Genomic DNA, 15,318 nt, shown 5'->3' on the forward strand with positions numbered 1-15,318 from the left:
ATTTTAAAAGGGCAATTTGGGAAGCTCACAGCTTTCTGTTCAAGGATGCAAGCAGAGCTGCCTAGTTACTCCCACTAGGAGTCTAGAGACCATATCACAATTGCCCTACAGGGGCCACCTTCTACCCTCCCTCCCTCCTCCTCAGTGCCCTCCCCCACCCACTGAGCCAACCTGGGTACATGGCAACTATGGCAGATGCCAGGATGCGATTCAGCCTGACCATGAGGACGGTGAGGGTCAACAATGCTTCGTTCCAATCAGCCCTTAAGTCACTCAAAACTGTCTTCCTCAGATGTCAACCTTGGGCATCTGTGCCCTAGACTGCCTGTTAGGATTAAATCCTCTCTTTCCTACACACATTAATTTCTTTAACTGGTGCCCAGGGACCTTCCCCACCTGTCAGAATCCAGCTTGCTTCAGCTGCCCACCTGGAGCACACCACCTGGGCTCCAGGGAGAGCTCGGTCTCAAGGATGATGTCACAACTAATCACTGAGAGAGGAAGAGGTATCTCTGCTCTCTCCCCAACATGAAACATAACACTCACTATGGTCCTACAGAACGGACTCATTAGGGACCGATTACAGATACCTTGGGTCACTTACATTTTGGAGATGGTAGTCTTTAAATAGTTCTACCTCCCACTTTTAATTGCACAAATCCAGCCTCACAACCAAAAGAGCAATCTTGGAAGGTAGTAATGGGATCCTGAAGGTAGCACATCCTGCTTTCCCTCTTCCCCTTTTATGTGGACTCCAGCCTCAACTTGGGTTATTGTAGGTACAGGACCTGAGTCTGTTCACCGACAGTACTGCCTTAAGCAAATCCCTCCCCTTAAAGGCCCCAGTCTCCTTCCCCTATAAATTGAGGGGGTTGGACTAGGTGACCTCTAACGGTCCTTTCCCGCTCTAAGTCCCAGAACCCAAGTGATTCTCAAAGTATGGTCTGGAGAATCCTGAGAATCTCTGAAATCCTTTCAGAGAGTCTACACCAACTTCAAAATTAGTTATTATTGGTAATTTGGTAAATATCAATAAATATAACCCACATAAACAAAAATTCTTTGGGTAGATAGTTCCTCAATAAGTTTTAATAATATATAGTATACTTTATATATATATACTACACATATATAGTATACGATATGTACTACATATATATTATATACTACATATATACATATATATATACATATATATATATATATATAGTATAAAGATCCTGAGAACAAAAATCTGAGATCCACTGTGATAGCCCATAATCCAAATAGAATTGTGGAAAGTGCCCAGTTATGAATACCCCTGCTTCACTTATAATATTCTGATGATCTGACCTCATCATCCTTCAAATGAACACTATGTACAGTCCAATCCCCAGAAAGCTAGTATATGAATTAATCCTGGGTCCATCAGTCCTCACCAATGCAGCCTTTTCTGTAGGCAGCAACAGAAGAAACCTGAGGAATTCCCTGGTCCTTCAGCTGGTTTGGACCAAAAACATTCCTAACCAGGATTTTTTCAATAAACTAATCAGCTATAAGAGTAGAAGGAAGGCAGTGTATGAAGAACATATAGTTGTTAGTTTTAATATATTTTGTATTTATCTGAAAATATGTTGTTCTTCCCACCCACCTCTGATTTTCATTTCTTCCTTAAGAGAATTTATGTTTCTTGAGGAGGAGAATAATGTTTCAATCTCTAGGACCTGGAACATAGTGGGTCTTAATCAATGTTTGTTGAATGAATCAACAGGATAGTGAGAGCCAAATTCTGAGATAGGGCAGGCTGTAAAGAGCCAATAATGAAGAGATGATATACAGAGGGAATCCCCTTTTATAAAGAAAATGCAAGCTCTCTCCAACCCCAATCCAGGATCAAGGTTACTCATTTCTCAAAGTTAAAAATCTGAGCTCTAATAATAGCATCAAAAATAGGAGAGGGGATCTGGATACAGACTGACATGATTACCCTCCTCATCACCACCTCACCACCCTCCCCACTGACAGATTTTGAGACACTCACCTTCTTCTTTTTCTTGAGAATCACTTTCACTCCATCTACTGATACCATGATGCTCACTTTCTTCTTCTTGATGTTCTTGGCTTTGAACTCATACTGTACAGAAAAGAGGGGGGAAACAATTAGGTCAATGCATCCAAACAGCTAACTTATTGCCTACAGATATAGTTTTAAATGAAGTCCAGACTGACTACAGAAAAAGACTAGAAGCTTATTATACTTAAAAGTAAAAATCATTATAATTATTGGATAATGGTTAAAATCAGGAAAGGAAATCAGTGTTCTAGATTGGCAAAGGAAGAATTAGAAACTCCTGAAGTCAATAACCTAATAGTCAATAAATTCAAAAACATATTTATTGAAGAATTCTATTTGACAAGAACTGCTGAGAGAACTGGGGAATAAATAATAGGTTTAGATGAATATCTGATACCGTATACCACAATAAGTTCAAAATGGAGAAATGACTCAAATATTAAAAGTAAGAAAAGAATCACTTCAGGTATCTTTCAAAGATATGGCACTAGATAGAATGCCCAAGCAAGCAAAGGTAACCACAGAGGTAAAATAGATTGTTTTGATTATATGAAATTGAATAAAATAAATCAACAAAAATCAATGCAATGCTCTAGCCTGGGGAAATGATTTTTATATAGTGTCCCTGAAGAAAGTCTAGTGCCCAAAACATAAAGAATTAACACATATATCTAAAACTAAGAATTATCAGAGAAGCAAAAGAAATGAATAAATAATTCTGAAAAGCATTGAAAATTTTCAACAACCATATGTAATATTACTACCAGCTACTAACAGTAAGAGAAACACAAATCCAGAAGGCTGACATTTTGTCTTACTACTTGCAAACTGGAAAAGATTTTTTTTTAAATGGAAACTTTCAAAATTGGAGGCATTATGGAAAGCTAGTCATATTAGATTGGAAATTCCTTGAGGTCAGGGACTGTCATTTGCCTCTTTTTGTATTCCCAGGACTTAACACAGTGAATAGCACATAGAATGTGCTTCATAAATGTTGAATGATTGATTGACATTAATACACTTTTGAAAGAGCTGTGAAAATTGATCCAATTGTTATGAAAAATGATTTAGAATTATGCTGAGAAAGTGACTAAAAGGATCCAAAGACAAGGGTAAAAAGATGCAACATACGCATCAACACATTGATAGCAAGATTTTTGGGGGTGTGGTCGCAAAGAATTGGAAATAAAACAGATAATCTCAGATTGGGGAAATATTAAATTATGAAATATAGTAAAGAAAGTAATAGAATATTACTATATATTTTTAAATGATGAATATGAAGAATTCAGAAAACTTAGGGAAGGCTTATATGAGCTAAAACAAAGTGAAGTTTGAATAACCAGGAAAACAAACAAAATGACTAAGAAAATGTACAGTGAAAAGTTACAATACTACATACTTCATGAAGAATTAAAACAGCCAGACATATCTCGTTAAAAAAAAAGAAAAGAAAAAGAACAAAAAAATAGAAAGTGTACTTCCCAGGGGCAGCTAGGTGGTGCAGTAAAGCACCATTCCTGAAGTCAGGATGTCCTGAGTTCAAATCTGATCTCAGACATTTAACACTTCCTAGCTGTATGACTCTAATTGCTTCAGCAAAAAGAAAAAAAAAAAAGTGCCTATCTCCCTTTATTAGAGAGCCAAGGAGGACAGGTATATAATGATTTAGACTTAGTTTATACATGATTAGTTTTACTAAATTGATTCTTTCTCTCTTTTTTTTTTTAAATTTGCCTTTCCCCACCATGTTTTTATTAAAAAAAAAAAAAAAAAAACACACACACAAGAGATGACTCACTGAGTAGTGGAAGAAAAAGAGTATGTTCTGAAAGGAAGGTAACATTAAAAAATGAAGCCTGAATTAAGAACTATTATGTACCAGGTGCTATACTAAGCATTTTTTTCAAATCCTATCTATCTCATTTCATAATTTTTTTCAAATTATATATATGTATATATATAATTTTAAAACATATGCTAGGATTGGCAGGGGAACTGGGTCATTACAAGTAAAGAAAATGCCAGCAGTTTGATGGTTATAAAAATGGAATAAAAAATCTTTAGACTAAAAAAATGGGATTTACTCCATTTCCCTCCTTTCAGGCAGAATACGTCTAATCCAGCCTGCATGGATGACAATTTGCTCTATAAATCAATAGATCTGCTGAGGAGTAACAGGAGGTAGAGGGCCTGGTTGTGAAGGCAGGAAAGCCTGGGTTCAAATTCAGCAGATGACACATACTAGCTCTATGATCATGGGCAAGTCATTTAATCTCTTGGCATCCCTGGGAAACTCTCTAAAAATATTACAAACCAGTGGACAGAGCTCAAATTTTGTAAGTTCCCATCCCAATGAAATGACAGAACTCACAACTCCTTGCCCATATCTGCCCAAAGAATGAATGAGGCAATCAAAAGAGCTTCATAGAATTGCTCACTAAAAACCACTTTAGAGGTCACCCAGGTCTAGGACAATAGTTTCACTACCTCCTTTTACAAATGGAGATGGAATGACCTGCCTAAACCCACAAAACATTATAATTAGTAGCAAAGTCAGAACTGAAAAGGCGTCCTTAAGACTCCACAGCCCTCCCTCAGGACAATGCTTGATAATTTAGATAACCAATAAAGGTTTCCTCTGGTCTACTTCAATGCAAATCATCTTTTTTTCTAATGTATTGAATATATTACCAATATACCAACATCTAGCATCTAAGTGGTATTTCATGCCCAATAGAAAGGGATATAGAATAACTCTGTGTTGTTCTTACCAAAACACTTTTTGGCCAAAAAGAATTTTTTTTTGGTGGTGGTGGTGGTGGTGGGGAGGGGGGGGGGGGGGGGGGGTTGAGGCAATTGGGATTAAGTCACACAGCTAGTAAGTATTAAGAATTTGAGATAAGGTTGAACTCAGATTCTCCTGACTTCAGAGTCTGTGCTCAATCCACTGAGTCATCTAGATGTCCCTTGGACTCATAGTTTTTCTTCAGAAGTCCAAACTTACTCCCAGTCTGGTTTGAAGTTCAGTGGTATCTACAATTTTCCTAAGAAAATTCCCTGGTTTATCTTTTCTTTCACATCTGAGCTATTACAGTATTCTCACAGCAGTTTCAATCAGTTTCCCCTGGTAGAGCCATCACTAGAAATCTCTGCTATTCCAGAGGTTGAATACTGAATGAATGTTCCATCAGCTAACTACACATCTGCTTCCCCTTACAACGGGGGAGATGGTCTTTCTTCAAGGTCACCTCGGCAGATCGGCAATGACAGTGATTGCTTCTGAGTGCCTGCCCTCGGTTTCCAGACCTGTAGCTCAGACACTTCGGGTCCTTTACCAGTGACATGCTTAAAGGGAAGTCTATGGACCCATCCTACCAAGTAAGATGGAAGAGAAGGGAATGGAATCCGATGAGGCAGGTGTTTGCATCAGGACAGATGGAGCAGAGCATTAGCTCCTTGAAAGTTAGGGACTGGTCCTTTTGAGTTGTTTTATCTTCAGAATACAATGTGCGGGATATAACAGGAATTTAATAAGTCTTTGTTGGAGAGAAGGGGAAAGTGTGTCAATGTGGGACCAAATTTGGAATCAAAAGACTTGGGATTGAATTTAGTTCTGTTCTATATTTATTACCTCCATGATGTCGTGCCCCAGTGTCCTTCTCTATAATGGAAAAAGATTACTCTAGATGTTTGTGAAGATCCCTTCTAGTTCTAAATCTATGATTCTATCAATCAATCAATTTATTAAGTTCTTACTATGTACCAAACACCATGCTGAGGACTGGTGGTTACAAAGAAAGGTAAAAACACAAAATACATTCTCTAGCTAATTTCCTATTCTACTAAAAGAAAGAAAAAACAATAATGTCATTCAAAGAGAGCAGCTGCAACTTGATGAAGACTAGAGTTGGGTATAGGGCACACACCATCAGGATACTATTTCAACCCCCGAGTTGCACCTGATGGGAAACATCCTGCTCAGATGGAGTTAGACACAGGAAATGAAATAGCCCCTGGGCTGGCAGAACCAACAGGAGAGACTTCTGAGGAAGGTTGACTTTGGCTTTCTGCCCAAGGGGACCTGAAAGAGGTGACTGTGAAACATGTTCAGGCTACCCAACAGTCCCTCTTGTCTTTAGATAAGCAGAGAATCTTAGATATGTATGGCTTTTAGTCCATAGAAAAACCTATAGGGAGATTCTCCCTTAATGAGTGTCAGGGAGTGGGGAGGAAGGGCAGGAGGATCCAGTTGGCTGAACCCAGATGAAGAACCAATAACATCTCATACTAGTAACAATAAACACCATCATACATGAATTCCAAGTAAAACATCAAGGAAATACAAAGTCTGCATTAAGTAAGACAATCTTAGATTTTTAAAACTTCCTGTCCCTCTTCCCTTCTGACACCTCCTACAAGTCTTATTTACACATTTTGTCCTTCACTGGCCCCCACATTCTTCTTTCTTCTCTCCTCTTCTCTCAACAAATCCAAATCAACAAATATTGGAACACTACTCTCTGCAAGACTCGGTGCTAAATGGTCCTTTCCCCTACCAATTTTCTCTTTTCTTCCAACTGAGTGGCATTTTTACACAAATATCCATACTCATTAAACTCTTGCTCTAGGTAATAATCACATGAAAAATAATAACAACAACAACAGTGTCTGGCCCTCTGGGGGGTTACTATTTAACAAAAAGAATAGGCCTTCACACAAACAAGGAAGAATTTGTTTATTAGTATTATTATTTATTATTATTAATGTTTTATTATTAATTAATTATTATTATTCATAAGTAAGGAGGGACAGATCACTTTCAGTTGGGGCATTTAAGATAGACTTCATGCAATCAGTCAATAAACATTTATTAGGCATCTACTATATACCAGGCACACTATTCCAGGTACAAGATTAAGTGCTAGGGATGCAAAGAAAGCAAATGACATTCCCTTCCTTCAAGGAGCTTACAATCTAATGGAGGAAACAATTTGCAAACAACTATGTAGAAAGAAGCTATGTAGAAAACAAATGGAAATAACTAACAAAGGGAAGGCACTAGAATTAAGAATGATTGGGAAAGGCTTCTTGTGGAACATGAGGTTTTAGTCTATTGGTTGTTACTGTCTGTCCTCCCTTGTTGGAGGCCATAACATCAGGGAAATGCTGCCACAATATGCAAGTGAATGAGGGAGACCCATGCAAAGTAACCAGTCTTGATTTCTCCTCCGGAGCCATCTGAGTCCAGTGGTCAAGTAGAGATCAACATGAAATCAGGAGGTGGAAGGGGTTCCATCTGAACTTCCCTGAAGGAAGAATAGGTTTTCAAGGATTGAATATGGAAGAAAGCAATGTGCCTCAGACATGGGAGATGATCTGAATGAAGGCCAGGGGCCAGAGAGAACCAAGACGAAAACCAAAGACAATTGGTAATTTATAATTCATTCTGACTAAAATGTAGAATTGTGTGGAGAGGAGAGCTGAAATAAGGCTGGAAAGGAAAGCTGAAGCACGGAGGTCTTATTTAAATGCCAATCTAAGATTCCATAAACAAAAGGAAGCCACTTTAAGCTTTTGGGATGTGTGTTAGGGGAAGGAGGTGTAAGAGTCACTGTTCTCTTTTATGTCCAGAAAGATAGTGTAGCTGTCCTGTTTGCCTTTGTTAAATAGTTCTCTTGACAGTCCAACTGGTCTCGTTTCTTGGAATCACTGGTAAGCATTCTGGACATTTAATTTTCTCTATCCCACCCAGTTTGCCTAGGTTCTTTGGGGTATCTGAAATCCACTTGCTTCCCAAAGAAGTGTCTTTAGAACCTCTGCCATACCATCCCTAGATGGATGTCTTGGGATGGAATAATCACATATAATTCAGCACTGGTGAATATACCTTCCAGCTGTGCCTTGGGAGGCTGATGAGCATAATTTGAGTACCACCAAATCCCCACGAGCACAGCTTTTCTCTTAAACACTTGAATTCTACTATACATATATACAGGAATACTTGTCCTATTACAGTACAGAAGGCCAACTTAATGTCATTAGCTTCAGCTTCGGATTAAAGTTGGATCCCTAGTATATATGATTATCATACTATTAGCAACTGATTTCCAGCTAGACTAGCATGCTTTGGGTTGTAGCTCTGATGGAACCCATCAAAATGAATAGAAATAAAAGGTCTTGGAATATTTAAATGTTAAATTTGGTTTATCTAAGTAACAATCCTTCTGACTTTGACAAGTATGCTATGTTCTTATTTCAGGGTGATAAGTTAGAAGGTAGAGAAATGGGCAATTTTTTGTACAGGGTTCTGCTTTAGCCCAAGGGTAAGTTTGGAGGGTAGACATGGAGGGAAATATCTTCTTTTCCCCAGGCCATGATCCCCCAAAGCTGCTTAGCTTTAATTCCTAGAATGGCAGGGGAGGAAGCATCTGTTTTCCTGGGTTTGAGCTAGGTAAAAACCACTTCATTCTTTTTTTTGCTCCAGACTTCCAAATGGTTGTGGATGATAAAGGTTCAGAACAAACAGGCCGGCCGGTACCCCTTTTTGTATGTTTCCCACTGCCTGCCTGGCCTCCCACAAAATCTCACGCCAATGATGGGGTCTGTGCCAACTTGCTGGTCCCTTCTCTCGACGTGAACAAACTGAACTAGTGTATTTGCTTTGGCAGTCTGAACCGAAGCAAGGCAAGCAAGGACCCACAGAGACTGATTTTTGAGGGAATAATGAAAGCAACCTAAATCCATTTCCACCAAACTACTGACATGTGACTGCCAGTGGCAGGACTGTTGGAACTGAATGATCTTTGGGCCGTGAAATGGGACAACCGTCCTTTAACTTTGTGTCTCAGCCCAGCCCCTTACGGATCACTGAAGTGGATGTGATTTCTGGAGATGAGGGGGAGGAGGGGAGAGAAGGGCAGCACCCAAGTGTTCTCTCTGAGTTGGCCATAGTGGATGATTAGTAAACACTGATAGAACAAAATCCAGTTATTTCAGAGTCCCCAGGATGCAAGCAGCAGCTTAGCTTTTTGAATGATTCCTCGTTGCCTGACATTAATCCTCTGCCTGCTAGCTCCCTCCTACCTAAATGTCCCAGCTCCGGCCATTATGTAGCTCTCAAGAAAAGTATGAGGTGGGGATTACAAAAAGAGGCAACTGGAGAAGACAAACAGCCCTTGTCTGGCTCCTGGATTCCTTTCTGATGTGCTGCAGAGGACAAATTTCTTCCCTGGGTGACAACCAGACCACCTCAGAAGCTGGCTTTTGATGGCTCTAAGAGCTACATTGATCTACCTAGAAAGTACCCAGCTACTTTTTGGCAATAACTATGTCCCAGACAAAAAGAAGGGATTCAGTGGACGGCTGACTTCTCTGTTGCCTGATTTTCCTTTTAAGTGGTTTGGCCATTGCTGTTTTCTCTTTTGACCTTATTGCTAGTTAGATATTTTGGCATTGTGGCAAGTAGCACAAAACAGGACAGGAGCAAGAATGGAAAATCATATGTTCTCTCAAATCAACATTTAATTCAAGCGATGAAAATAATATAAGCAATTTGGATAAATTCAGCTCAGCAGAACAGGGAATTAGTTACTGTGGTGATTTCTACATTGCCATAGTAATCTGTGGGTTATTTTGTTATTCTTTTATTACTGCTTTGTTCCTGTTCAGTCAGGATACAATTCTTTGTGACCCCATTTGGGGTTTTTTTTGGCAAAGATACCTAAGTAGTTTGCCATTTCCTTCTCCAGTTAATTTTTATAGATAGGGAAACTGAGGTAAACCAAGTAACTTCCCAACTCACACAGCTAGTAAGTATCTGAGACCAGATGCTCTCCCTAAATTTTATTTCCACATGATAATATCCTGTACCATAGGTATAGCTCTAAGAAAACTTTTATAGAAGTATTAGATGAAGATTCATCTGATTCCCTAACTCCATTCAGACCAATGCACTTCCCATAAAACAGACGACTAGCTGCTAGGCAGAATTGCATTTGAACAGTTATAGATGGAAAGGTCTTCACTGTCCTGCCAGTAGACGGCTAGACAAAGGTATGCTTGCTTTTAAGACCCATGAATGAAAATGACCCCATCGGTGTTCATTGGCTTTTGAGAAAAATGTTCCTTCTTTCCTCCCATTTCCCCATTTAATTAACCCAACCAGGTGCTATGGGGAATGCAAATTATGGTTCAATTCAATCTAATATGTATTCATTAAGACCCTAGTAGAGGCATCTAATTCCTATTTTATTATAGGGAGCAAAGGGAAGTGAAATCTTGTTAATTTTTAGTGGTAAAAGGGCCTTCACATAAGCTGGTAAGGGCAAACCCTACACAAAATGCCTGCTTTTATCCATCCACCTTGCCCTTTTTCTGGCATGTAACATTATCCTTTAAGTCCTCCCCTAGTTGCAACGCCCAATAATTCTCATGCCACAAAATGGGAGGTACTTCAATGCTACAGTTGTTGGAGACATAACTGACAGTATCAAACTCGGAGCCCGGGCCAGGAAGCAGGCAAACTCATAATTTGGAAGCAATCAACGGCAAGGTTCATAAGGGAAGGGAGAGGGATGAAAACTGCCTTAAGCACAGATGTTCCAGGTGAGGAAGACGCTTCCTGGCACCGAGGGACTCACCTGAGATCATAAAGGGAAAATTAAATGGGAGCCTTCCAAGGAAAGATAGTTGTAACAAGTGTAGGCGGTTTCAGACTGCTGGCTCCTGGGAAGCCCTGAGTGACAGCTGTTCCCTACCGGGCTGCAGTGACCCAGCTCCTACAACACAGCCCGAATCCCAGTTCTGATTGAAAGCATGTTGACAGGTCACAGAGAAAGAACATCTGAAATGATGAAGGGACCTGAAGGACTGATTCAGGAAGCCAGTTAAATACTGCAGCTATTATTAATGTAGTATTCACAGGCTATTTCTCCCTTTACTCTCTCTCAAGGTACATTAAAAACAAGTATCAGGATCTATTTTTTAAGTGAAAAGAAGATGTGTTAAAAAGAGGGAAAAAATAACTCACAAGAGGCTAGTTCAACTCTCTAACAGGTAGCTCGAGGTCTACACCAGGTTATTAATACTATGTATCGCCTAGCTAGGGAATTAACTGAGGAAGATACTGAGTGTCTGCTGGTATTTGGTAGAAACAAGGAATGAACAAGAAATGAACTTGTGGAGGAGGAAAATGAGGACCAAAATTAGAATGATGAGATTTGTAAACCTGCTGGGCAAAGGGTTACCAGACAAACTCATCATTGAGAATGATAATATGATGGATTCCATGTAACATGTTTATATTTTCTTTGGGAAAAGATGGCTTAACCCCAAAGAAGGACTAATAACGGCAGCCTGGCATCCTGATAAGTGTGGTATGGAATAATTGGGGGTTCTGGTGTCTCCTAAAAAAGGCAGCCATCTATTACAAAGCTTCTCAAATTTTGGTCATTTTTTTGGACCCTTATGGAGTCATGTAAGTGAATGTAGGGGTTGCAAAACTATGATTTCTTGTCAGCAAACATCTGATTTGTATATTTGTTTTATATACCCTATATACTTGGGGTAATGAAAGAATTTCTTGGCAGAAAAGAGGTGAAAGTGAGAAAAGTATAATAAATCCTCATCTACCCACCTGCCTAAGCAAAGAAAGGGTCCTGTTTCCTTCCTGCTGAACTTAACTGGATAATTCCCTACTCACCCATGCAATCCAAGTGCTTGTAAACTCAAAGATTCAGAGAATCATGAAATCAAGGGATTGGAAATCACTAAATCCAACCTTCTCCCCAAAAAGCAGGAATATCTTCTATTCATAAATGACAGCTATTTGTGATTAAATCAGTATAGATACTTTGCAGAGATTCCAAACATGGCTACCATGTGAGGACCCTCTGTCCACTGGACCCTCTGTCCAGTGCCCTCCTTATCTCTACCTTTGCCTATACTTTAACTTTGCTTATCTAATAATAAACCTCTTTTATCAATCTAAAAAAAAAAAAAATCCTACCTAGGAGTAAACCGAGGCAGATCTGCAACTACTGAACAATTTGAAGTCAAAGACTTTCCTGAGGACACTGAGCAGTTAATTGTCTGAACCTGTTTTCCAGACTCTAAAGGTTAACACTAACCAATAATAATAAAGCCTCACAGCTTCTCTGATATGCAAATCACGGTTGAACTTTTAAAATAACTCTAGTTCTCTCATTTGAGTCTTAGAACCCCATGACATAGGTGCCACAAACATTATTATAGTTTACAGATGAGAAAACTGATGCTGTTACTCAATCACATAGCTAGGACAAATCAGAGGGAGTCTTTGAATCCAGGTCTTGCTGATTCCAAGTGCAGACTCTATCTGCTTTGCCACCCTGACTCTCCTTGAAATGCAGTTACTTATTTTGTGTTTGAATTCCTCCAGTGAAGAGAAGCTCTCTAACTTAATGGGCAGCCATTTCTGTCATTATCAATGGCCAGGTGCTGGGCCTGGAGTCAAGGAGAAGTTTAAATCTGGCCTCAAACACTTGTTAATTGTGTGATCCTGAGCAAGTCATTTGTTTGCCTCAGTTTCTTCATCTGTAAAATGGGGATAATAATAGCACCTGTCTCCTAGGGGATAATAATAGCACCAACTCTCAACTACTAATTGGGAATAATAACAGCATTTACCTCCCCAAGTAAGGCTAAAATAACATACTATTTGCAAAATTCTTAGTATAGTGGCTGGCATTTTAGTAGGTGCTTAATAGATGCTGGTTTTCTTCCTTCCTTATTGGGGAGGAATTGTAAGAAAATTCTTCCCTTTTTCAGTTGAAATCTCCCTTCCTGTAATTTTTATCCAAAGACTAGTTTATTCTCTAAAACATCAGAAAACAAATTTATCATTAAAAAAAATTACACATATATTAAGCACACCTCCACGAGGGCTTCCACTGACATTAAGTTAAGAGAATAGTTTCTCTTCCTTAAGAAGCTTCCATTCTAAGATGGTCAGTGCTCTATCAAAGATCCACAGGGAAGGAGATCTGGGAGAGTAACACTAAATAAAATGATAATCCTCAATGTCAGCAGGTGGCAATCTTTTCCTTGGAGTCTTTAATTGATCCCATACAACAACAAAGGGTAAAATCATAGCTTGCTGATGAAGGAGGAACATGAAGGTCCCCACTTGCAGGGCTGGCTGGGGAGTCTGGATCACTGTATTCCTGTACCCTGACTTTCCACCACAACACTCTCAGCCTTGTAGGAAGCCCTGAGGAAACAGATTTTTTGGGGGAAAGGAAAGAACAACTAAATTGCAAGTATGGCATTCTGCCAAACCAAGGATTCTCTGAAATAGATTCAAGTGGACACCAGATTTCCTCCTACATCCTCTTCTTATGCTCAACCGAGTAATTTTGCAGATGCCCAAACTACTGCAGTGACCTTGAACAGAGGTGGCTGTATCCTTTATTTCCTCATTTAGGGCCCAGCCTCTGTAGAAGGTCCCTCAGGTTCTGAAAGACATGACTGATAGATGGGATTGCTTTAATCTTTGGGAAACATGCTTCTCCATCTTTTGCCTGACTTTACCAAGTAGGAGACTTTACTTCTGTTGAGGGTGCAAACAGTATCCCGTCTGAGTTCTCGCCCCAAGGAATTGAGCCCCTTTTTTCATAACCAGAAAATTCAATCAAAGCAGACTAGATGAAGATGGCTAACTCTCATGCCCAAGCCATGTTTTTAGCAGGAGGAACTAAAGAATTCTAGCACACTTCCTCATTAAATGTTCATCAATCAGGCTTGATTTTTACTTGTCAAGGGCATCTACTTTTCCAAAAATATAATAAAGTTTTCAGCCTTTTAGTCACTTTGTCTTTGGTTTAACTAATCAAGTTATTGATTATTAGATAGCCTAATCAAGAGTGATTATTAATTACCCAGAAATTCTGTTTCACAGAGTTGTCATTCATCACAGAACTTAGACATAAAATATGGCTATCACCAATTTCATTTCCCTTATTCTCCCATGACAACAGATGTTCTTAGGTAAAATGATCCCAGAATAGATCAGGTGAATTGGTTATTAATTATCATTAATATTTTAAACAATTGTTTTTTCCTATCATTCTATCATCATCCCATACAATTCAGTGCTCGATTTCCCTTATGCTAACTCTTCTTCCCCCACCCTCCTCACCGTGACATCATGTCCTGTTAACAAGGCCAACCGTTATGATGTGAGTAACACAGGAATGAAGCTTCTCTGCAGGAAGATTGAGAAACATATGAGGCTCTGTAGGGAGGCAAGTTTGGATATGAATGTGGACAAAGTCAGATAAAGAAAGTAAGCTTTCAAAAGGAAGAGGGAAATAAGGAAGGAAGGAGGAGGGGGAGAACCTACTCTCAATTGCATAATCACAAGATTGACTTCTGGCAAAATATCAGCCCAGAATTTTCCCAAATCTACAATGAAATTTTAAAAAAGAGAATAATAATATCTACCTGACAGAGCTTGCAAAAATCAAATAAGATGTGTAAATATGTAAATCCTCAAAGTACTCTTTATTATGTTGTCTAGTAGTAGTAGTAGTAGGCAGCAGTAGTACAGTTGGACAGAGCACTGGGTTTGGAGTCAGGAAGACTCATTTTCCTGAATTCAAATCCAGCCTCAGACAATTACTAGATGTGTGAGCCTGGGCAAGTCATTTAATCCTATTTGCCTCAGTTTCCTCATCTGTAAAATGAGCTATAAAAGGAAATGGCAAACCACTCTAGTATATTTGCCAAGAAAGCCCTAAATAAGATCACAAAGAATCAACAGGATTGTAGAACTCAATAACAACAAGGTCCTGCCTTTAAAGATATGATTGCAACAATTGAACAATATTACAATAATGGTGTAGTTTAAGAATAGCTCTCCATCTCTGGACCCACACACATGCTAACAAGGACTTTGGCTGAACTGCCAGCTCTTGAGATGTGCCCTTGAGACAAACCAACAAGGTAAGTGATGAATGAGGGTTTGAGCAGTAAGTATAGAGAAGGCCTCTGGGGGAAGAGTATCTGGTGAAGTTGTTTAAAGGTCACCAATTTGAGAGAAAGTGGAAAATCTAATGTGCTGAGCCATCCTTAGACTTCACCACTATTTCATCTCTCCATCCCTGAGTTTCTTTTCCTCTTTGCTTCTGGTCTTGCTTTTCATTCCCTGCACAGAAACCTCTATAGATGGAAGAATTATATTATGTTGGCAGGGTCTCCAGTTCCATATAGCCTTAAGCCAGCCA

General features: G+C 39.2%; 1 protein-coding gene across 2 annotated transcripts in view; it reads right to left on the reverse strand.

Moving 5' to 3' along the window:
* Positions 1-15,318, reverse strand: part of NOS1AP (nitric oxide synthase 1 adaptor protein) — a 371,378-nt gene that overhangs the window by 120,500 nt on the left and 235,560 nt on the right. For both annotated transcript variants that reach the window (XM_051999131.1, XM_051999132.1), the window contains exon 3: positions 2,021-2,113. In XM_051999131.1, coding sequence (XP_051855091.1) covers positions 2,021-2,113 — 93 coding nt within the window. The remainder of the gene's footprint in view (positions 1-2,020; positions 2,114-15,318) is intronic.

The sequence above is a fragment of the Antechinus flavipes genome, chromosome 4 (genome assembly GCF_016432865.1).
Source record: "Antechinus flavipes isolate AdamAnt ecotype Samford, QLD, Australia chromosome 4, AdamAnt_v2, whole genome shotgun sequence".
Taxonomy (NCBI): Eukaryota; Metazoa; Chordata; class Mammalia; order Dasyuromorphia; family Dasyuridae; genus Antechinus; species Antechinus flavipes.